The following is a 9,053-nucleotide window of genomic DNA, read 5'->3' as shown; positions in this document are numbered from 1 at the left end:
ATACATACATGCTCACAGATGTAAACACATAAACATATATGTATAGATTGTCTTGAAAAGTTCGAGAAATACTGATATCTACTACTGCCATGCACCGTGCTACAAGTGAGAATTTGCTATTGTTTTAGTGTTAATAACTGTCTTTTTCCTACTTTTTAATACCCTTTATGTTCTGTATCTATTGTTTTTACTCATGTATTTCTGGTTTGCATCCTAATTATCTGTAAATATATTTTATTTTATAACATCTTTATTTGTAATCATGTTTTATTAAAAGCTGCTTTATTTGAAAAGTTACTTTGATATATTAAATGCACGATAAGACTGGTGATTTAACTCTGAATGAATTATACCTTTTAGCAACATAAACATATTTTTGTCCCTTTGATAATTGCTGCCACGTATTTTCTTTTGTTCATCCCAGCATTTTAAGTATCTCTATGCCATTTTGTCCTTGAGAAGTGCCTGGTACAATCCGATAGCTTTGACATAATTAAAAATTCTTTCTTTTTAACAGGAGAATTATGTCACATTTATTGTGACTGCTGGTAAATATGGCTTTACGATATATATCCTTTCCCTGTTAGTTGCTGAATTTGTCATATTTTGTTTGTTCCTTTTCTTCTGTGATGCTTTGGTGTTGTCTTTATGTTCTGTTGTTATTCTACTAATGATTACCCTTAAGTCTGAAAGTACACATAGACTTATTAACCTGAAGAGTTCTTTTGATCTGATCAAAAAGAGACCTTTAGCATACTTTTCTTCTCCACTTTCCATGCAATATACCACTCTGCCCCAACTCAGGAATTTCAGTTTCATAATATTAGTTTTAAGTATGTTTAAATGTATTTTCTTCTTTTTTAAAAAAAATATTTATTTATTTGGCTGCACCGTGTCTTTGTTGCAGCACGCGGGATCTAGTTCCCTGACCAGGGATTGAACCTGGGCCCCCTGCATTGGGAGCATGGAGTCTTAACCACTGGACCACCAGGGAAATTCCTATTTTCTTCTATTTTTGAAAGTCAACTTTTGCAATTGCATGAATATTTATAGCCATCTTATCAAGTCATTATTTTCCTTTAAATATACACTTTACTGGTCTCTTTGCCTGTTAATTTTACATTATATCTTTTTCTTGGATTCCGGCTCCTAGAAGTGTAAAATCTACACTCAAACAGGTCTTACGGGGAGAGGATGGACTACATGTTTGGAATATTCAGTGAGCCTTTTCCCCTCAAGACTGCTGCTGGGCTGTAACCCCCACAGGCTCCTTGACCTCCCTCCATGGGCCAAGCTCTCCTTAGCGGTAGATTCTGTGGTAACAGTATTTTCTATCAGGTGGATTTTGTGCACTGACTTCCCCTTCCTTCTTACTCACAAGAAGGACACACAACTATCCCAGAAGTTCCTTAAGAGTCAACCCAGTATCCATGAATCCTTAGACCGCAGACATAAAAAGTATTACTTCTCTGGGCACCCAAAAGGCTGTGGATAAGCAAGAAGGAGTGGAGTAGAGTTGGAGCTGAAAATAGGATGCTCTCCTGGAAATTCCCTCTTCCTTTGTAGGTAGAAGGTTTGCGAACAGCCACATAGAAATATGGGCAGGTAAGTATGTGACATTTAATGCACTCTGGGCTAAAAAGAACGACCTTGACAAAGCCAAAATCTCTTCCAAGTAAAACAAAAGCAGAGAACACACAACCTCCCAGTGTCCAAAGGGCGAGCTGGCTTGGCCCAGGAACAGAATTTTTCACATCAAAGGGACGGGGGATTATAAGTGTGTGTTCTCTCATCTGTCCCCTGGCTCTGCATTCATCTCAGAGTTGCTGTTTAAAATTCCGGGAGCGAGCAACAGTTTCCCTACGTGCAGAAGAGTTAGCCCTGCGTGGTGGAGGAAGGGGCTCTCCTGAATTCCAGGGGTGTGGCTTCCGCTTACCGAGACTCCAAAGGAGATGCCAGCACAGAGCGGTGGTGGGGCTTGGCAACAGAAGGGTCCCCCAAAGGGCAGTGATGCCTGTGGAAGCTGGATGGACCCAGAGAGAGGACCAGCCCCTGCAGGACCCACCAGAGGGCCCAGAGGAGAGGCAAAAGGAAAAAGCCTAAAGCAAACTTGTCCTTTATTATCTTTCATATCATCCTTGGTACGTTGAGAAGAATGTATGACGAATTCCTCATGCAAAGCAAGGTGTAAGAACAGTGAGCACCAAGCAATCCGCTGCTAATCCCAGAATGACCACCTCACTTCCAGCTGCACCTGCCTGCCTCTGTCCTGTCCCTCTGCTTCCAGAAGTGACCGCTGCCCCGAATTTCCCTTCTGATATTCTCGGTGGTTTTCTTGCCGATGTTTTCACATTGTTTCATTTTTCTTATTTTTGAATTTCTAGAATTGATTCCATCATTACCTCTAGGCGCCCTGTGAGCTGTGGCTGGGGGTCAGTGACCAGGACTGTCCACTACTCATCAGATTATTGCCACGTTTCTGCTGCTGCAAAGAGTGATGCTCAGGCCATTTTCATGCATGCTTCCTGGAACACCTTGCAGGAACATCTCTAGGCCGGGAGTCTCAAGGGCTACGTGATACATGACACCATGTCACTTCTTAAGTGTTTGAACCCATTTAACTCTTACCAGCATGTCCAAGTGTTCCTGTCCATTCACAACACTTAATACTGACGGAGTTCTTAATTTTTACCCGACTAATGGGCATAAAACGGTATTTAATTCTGGTCCCAATTTGCATTTCTCTGATTATGAATGAAGTAGAGAATCTCTTCATACATGTTTATTCATCAGACTTGTATCTTCTTCTGTAAAATGCCTACTCATGTACCTGCTCTTCTCGTGTGGTTTCTGTCTTATTCTCAAGGTTTGTAGGACTGCTTTATGTATTGCAGCTAATGACCCTTTTTCAGTTTTATGTGTTGCAATGATATTTTTCCCCTTTTTGGGCTTCCTTTTCACACTATGGCATTTTTAAAAAATAAATGGATACTTTAAAACTATCGATCTTATATTTTGGAACCAGCACTTTTTTGGGTTTAAAAATCTGTCCTTGCCCTGGAAAGATCAGAAAGACAGTTGCCCATATTTAAAGTCTTACTTTTCACATTTACATCTTAAATCCGTGTGGAACTGATTTTTGTGTACAGTAAGGGCTAAGGATAAAGTCTGTTTTTCCCGTAGAGATATTAATCATCCCAGGACAATTAACTAGGCTTTATGGCTCGTACATGCAATTTAAGTGTGGCGCACAGACTGATGCTGTCTGTGAATGGTCCACTCTGTCTGTGCTGAGACCAGGACAGAAACTGAGAGGAAGCAGTGACATAGAAACTTTGACATTGCTGTGCTTACCAAGCACATGATCTTTTGTCCAGTAAGTCACTTCTATTATGTTTTGAAAAAATATTGGCTCATAACAGGTTGCAAAATAACAAAAACCATGCAATACGCCAACTCTTTACTACAGATAGTCAGAGAAGCACTGGCCCGAATGAGGCCCATTTATGTAAATGTTCAGGTAATGCTTGAAAAGTTACATGTGCTGTGATGGTGAGGTTATTCAAATGTCTTTCTTGCTGTTAAAAATATTTGCTTGTTGGCTTGACTTCATGATGGACAGAGCACTATTAATAGCTTCAGATCTCTCCCAGTAGGCCAATCAGTTTTTATTTTAGAGACTTTGTGACTATTTTATCAGGTACATTGACGTTAGTATGGCTGATAATACCTTCTGCCTCATAGTCTATTTTGTTTGACATTGATGTCGCTACCCTGGTTTCCTGTATAATGTATTAAAGGCCAACTGGCAGAGACCAAAGGGTAACTTGTGAGACCAAAGGGTCACTGGTGGGGCTGCTGTTGGCTTACATACACCCGAAGCCTATCTCAGGGGGATTTGGGAACGAGACTTACCTGTCTCACAAGAGACTATGGCCCAGTCTAACAATACACAGTCTTCTTTAAATTTCATACCCCTCCACTGAATGGGGGGACCTCAGCTAATCATCCAAGGAAACATGGGGCAATGAACTTGTCAGGGCTGTGCTGTTCATCATCCAGAAGAGTGACGCAACTTGCTGACAATCCATCTTCTCTCCTCCATCTCTGGCGCACAAAACGACATTCAGTTTTTTCAAAGATTAGGTAAGAAACAATAGAAACATTAAGAGGATTGGGAGAAATATTGGCCACTAAGGAAAATTCACATTGGGAGAAGTGATAAGGTGAAAATAACATATATGAGCAAAAAACTAATTGATGAATCAAATCTTCATTGGATATTTAAATGGAGACACTAATATAGAGGAAGCCCATTTGAGTAAAATTAAATGGAAAAAAGTTAGACATAGTTTATACAGGAAATTGACCAACACATTAGACCATATTAAATGAGTTCTAATGAAAAGTCATCAATGTTGGCACAATTCTGTTTTAAAAGTGCATATTTATGACAAAATGTCCTCTGAATTAAAATATCCTTACAGTAAAAACGCAGAGAATAAACATTCTGGCCCAAAGGTCTCCGGCCTTCCTTCCTTTTAAGTGTGGTCAGGGAGGAGAGCTTCAGCTGCAGTTGTGGGCTCCCTGGTTAAACAGCGAGGAGAGGGAGACCACTCATGATTACACCGTGTTTCAGCTCTACAGCCTGCATTTTTCTAATCTAGTAAGTAGAGTTGTCTGGCACTTATCTAATCCCAGGTGCATTTAAATTTGCCCAAACACAGTGTTATCAATCCCAGAGGCACATCAGAATGAAGAGAGCTTTCAAAAAATACTGATTCCAGAACGCGCTAAAACGATCACAATGGACTCTCTGGGTAGGGGGCACGGGCACGAGGGAGAAGCCATGTGCAGTCGGGATGACGAGCGCCGCCTCGTGGACGACACCTGCCAGTGCTCTTCAGTGGAGAGGCTGGAGAGGTTGTACGAATGGCCCAAAGGAAATGGAAAGGATGAAGGAAAGGCACAGTGGGAGGGTCCATGATGAAAGAAAAAAGGAAAGAGGAGCAATGGGTCCAGAGAATACAAAGAAGCATGAAGGAAGAGTGTGACTAAGAGGTGGAAACAGTCCATGCAAAGTCCACCTCAGTCAAAGTGGAAAAAGAAGAGCAGAGCGCACCCAAGTCATGATTTCCTTTGCTGTGCCGATGATGATAACAGCGACAGCGACAGTGATGGTGATGGCGACATCGTCACGACGGTGCTGCCGACGGTGCTAAAGATAACAATGGCGATGATCACTCAGACGGTAAGAGGCATCCATCTCAGGAAACTAGGCATTATTTTCTGGGCTTAAACCACGTGGGGGTCCAGACGCTTTCAAGATATTTAACGTATTGGGAGGGTTCAGAAGCAGAAAGGCTGACAGTTTTATTAATAGCACCAGAAATAAAACTCTACCTAAAGTGCCAGAGTTTATATCTTGCTTTTTCTTTAACACTGTGGTTATTTATGGGGATAATCTGTGATACACTGTGTAAGCTAACGTGTGCCAAGAGACAACCCTGCACAGCTTAGACTCCTGCGGAGCGTGTCAGGAGGTAACCTTTGCAGGGAGCTGGATAAGGAACTATCTCAAGAGTTAGGTCAACCCGCCAAAGTCCACATTTAAGCGATGCTGATGGCATTCTGTGTAAAGCTAGTGATACGGTGCTTCTGATGGTAAGGTTGGGGATGTCATCAACAGATATGTCTCAAAAATTCTGCTTTTTCATTAGTTTGATTTCAGTTCCTAACTAAAGAAGATCGGAGGAATTATCTTTTAACTATTTCTAACTCTTGATTTTTGAAAGAATGTGGAGTACAACATGTTTATATTTTATAATTTGCTAAGATTTACTTTGCTGTTTTATTTTTCAAAATTCTCATATGTAAAATCGGCTTCTCTTTCTTATGGTGTACAGGTCTATGAATTTTACTACCAGTAGTTTTGTGTAACCACCACCGCTATGACCAGGTACAAAGCAGTTGTATCATCTCAAAAACTTCATCCTGATATTCACTTACAGTCCGACAACCGCCCGCCTCCTTCTCATAACTCCAGCCAACTGCTGCTCGGTTCTTGGTCACTATAGTTTTTCTTTTGATGGATGTCATATAAATGGGCTCATTGAATGTAACCTTTTGGGACTGGATTATTTCACATAACAAAATGCCTTTGAGATCCATGCAAGTGGTTGTTAGTGTCAATAGCTCATATAATATGTACAATACTTCGTGTTTCTGCATTTAAATAATTTGAATTAAAATGATGAGTTAAGAGTTGTATCTTTATAAATCAACATTTTATTTGATGTTACTTATTATATTTATACTTTTTCTATTTGAGTTGTATTAAATATTTAGCTTCACTGATTTTTTTTAAAGTTTTGTGAATTCAGAACTTAAAAATTTTAACAGTTAATATTGTTATTTTGGTATTACTCAAAATAAATACTGAAACAAAACACTGTTATTGCTATTTTGCTTGGGAATTACATTCTTTACAAGAAACCGTGCCCCTCAAGGTAGTCTCTTAAAAATTAATTCAGATCAGAAATTCTCCAGATTTCATATGTATTGACCTTTTTCAATATTCTGAGCTATGTGAGAACCCAGGCAACCAACATGACGGTAGAGACAGAACATTCCATTCAGCACGCCCAAGTACACCCAGGCTCGGAGAGCCTTCAGCAAGTTCACTGGGAAGAGTCTCAACTGGCTACAAGCTGAGGGATAAAATGACAATTTATTGAGTATGCTAGTATTGAGCTTTTTCAATATTCTGAGCTATAAGTGAGAACCCAGGCAACCAACATGACGGTAGAGACAGAACATTCCGTTCAGCACGCCCAAGTACACCCAGGCTCGGAGAGCCTTCAGCAAGTTCACTGGGAAGAGTCTCAACTGGCTACAAGCTGAGGGATAAAATGACAATTTATTGAGTATGCTATCTGTCCAGAGAAGCAAGGGGGTGTGGGTCCCCCGAGGACCTTCTGATTCTGTGGTGCTGGAGCGACCTTGTGAAGTGGGCTGCACCCTGGCCTGCTGGGCCCTGCGTGGGGCACATGGACCCTCCTCCACCTACCCCTGGAAGGGGAGTCTTTGGAAAAATGAGGAAAAGAGGCAGTGATTGGTGAGCATAAAATACCATTGTGACATTCAATTTCAATGCAGCACGGGCAGTATTTAGACCTGAATCTAGGTGATCATTTTCTCCATCATCGAACCTTATTTCTATAGTGGACCCACTTTACCTGCCTTAGGGTGATCATGGCCATATCTGTTTTCCTTCCTCCTGGGCATTTCTGCGGTGTCATGTGTGGGTCCCAGGTGTCAGCATCAATCCCCCGCTGGTCTTGGCAAGTGATGCTTGCAGGTGAGTCCCCTCAACTTGGGAAAAGGACCTCTCAGGTCCCCAGCCTTCTCTGTTATTTTCCACCCCCTCCTTAGAAGGTGTTAAGTTTCTCCTTCGCTAAGTCTAAGTGGTGGAAAGCACTGCCACAGTCACTTCTCCTGTTGGGCAGAGTGGGTCCGGGTGGGGCTGACTGCACGGGCTGCCCTTCTCTGGGGGCAAACCACGGGCCTCGCCAGCCTCGTGTCCCCGAGGTGTGAGGCAGCAGGCAGGGCCCGGGCCCTGCTAAGTGACCCCCCACCTGCATGTCTGCTCTGCTCCCCAAGGATTCCGATCTTCCCTGGGGTGGAGGGAAGCAACTCTTGTCTGGGCACCAGCCTCAGATTCCCCTGGCGATTTGCCTTTGGCCTCACAAAGCTCTGACTTTTTTGTTGTTGATACAAGTAGCAGATTTGTATTTTAACTCCAAGCTGCATACTGACACTTTTCATTTTTTGCTTGTTTGCTTCTTTCGTGATAACGGACCACTTTACGACTTACTGACTGTTGCCTAAATGGCAAAAGGGTTAGAATAAAAGAAACACTGGGAATGAAACATCAATCTCCCTACATTCTCTGAAGGAAGTTTTATTTGATTGAACATGTTTATCTGAAGGGACCCGTTATTCATCTGTGCATCACCAAGAACAAGATCCAAGTTGTGGTCAAAGAGACAGTTGACAAGACGAAAAGACAACCCTCAGAATGGGAGAAAATATTTGCAAATGAAGCCACTGACAAAGGATTAATCTCCAAAATATAAAAGCAGCTCATGCAGCTCAATATCAAAAAAACCAACAACCCAATCCAAAAATGGGCAGAAGACCTAAATAGACATTTCTCCAAAGAACACATACAGATCGCCAACAAACACATGAAAAGATGCTCACATCACTAACCATTAGAGAAATGAAAATCAAAACCACAATGAAGTCTCACCTCACACCGGTCAGAATGGCCATCATCAAAAAATCTAGAAACAACACATGCTGGAGAGGGTGTGGAGAAAAAGGAACCCTCCTACACATTCCCACCAGGAATGTAAATTGATACAGCCACTATGGAGAACAGTATGGAGGTTCCTTAAAAAACTAAAAGTAGAACTACCATATGACCCAGCAATCCCACTACTGGGCATATACCCTGAGAAAACCATAATTCGAAAAGAGACATGTACCACAATGTTCACTGCAGCACTATTTACAGTAGCAAGGACATGGAAGCAACCTAAATGTCCATCGACAGATGAATGGATAAAGAAGATGTGGCACATATATACAATGGAATATTACTCAGCCATAAAAAGAAATGAAACTGAGTTACTTGTAATGAGGTGGATGGACCTAGAGTCTGTCACACAGAGTGAAGTAAGTCAGAAAGAGAAAAACAAATACTGTATGCTAACACATATATATGGAATCCGAAAAAACGGTACTGATGAACCTAGTGGCAGGGCGGGAATAAAGACGCAGATGTAGAGAAGGGACTTGAGGACAGGGCTGGGGGAGGGGAAGCTGGGACGAAGTGAGAGAGTGGCATGGACATATATACGCTATCAAACGTAGGGTGGATAGCTAGTGGGAAGCAGCCGCACAGCACAGGGAGATCAGCTCCGTGCTCTGTGACCACCTAGAGGGGTGGGATAGGGAGGGTGGGAGGGAGACGCAAGAGGGAGGGG

General features: G+C 42.1%; 1 protein-coding gene and 1 non-coding gene across 2 annotated transcripts in view; both read right to left on the bottom strand.

The window, feature by feature from the left end:
* Positions 1-921: 921 nt before the first annotated feature.
* TRNAW-CCA (transfer RNA tryptophan (anticodon CCA)) lies at positions 922-994 on the bottom strand. Its single transcript has one exon. It is a non-coding gene; the product is annotated as a tRNA-Trp (tRNA).
* A 3,572-nt stretch (positions 995-4,566) lies between these two features.
* The window catches only part of SCART1 (scavenger receptor family member expressed on T cells 1), a 29,038-nt gene continuing 24,551 nt past the window's right edge, over positions 4,567-9,053 (bottom strand). The window contains 2 exon segments of the mRNA XM_055081439.1: positions 4,567-4,587; positions 5,123-5,218. Coding sequence (XP_054937414.1) covers positions 4,567-4,587; positions 5,123-5,218 — 117 coding nt within the window.

Source organism: Physeter macrocephalus, chromosome 20 (assembly GCF_002837175.3).
Source record: "Physeter macrocephalus isolate SW-GA chromosome 20, ASM283717v5, whole genome shotgun sequence".
Lineage (NCBI taxonomy): Eukaryota > Metazoa > Chordata > Mammalia > Artiodactyla > Physeteridae > Physeter > Physeter macrocephalus.
This window is presented reverse-complemented; position numbering and strand designations above follow the sequence as displayed.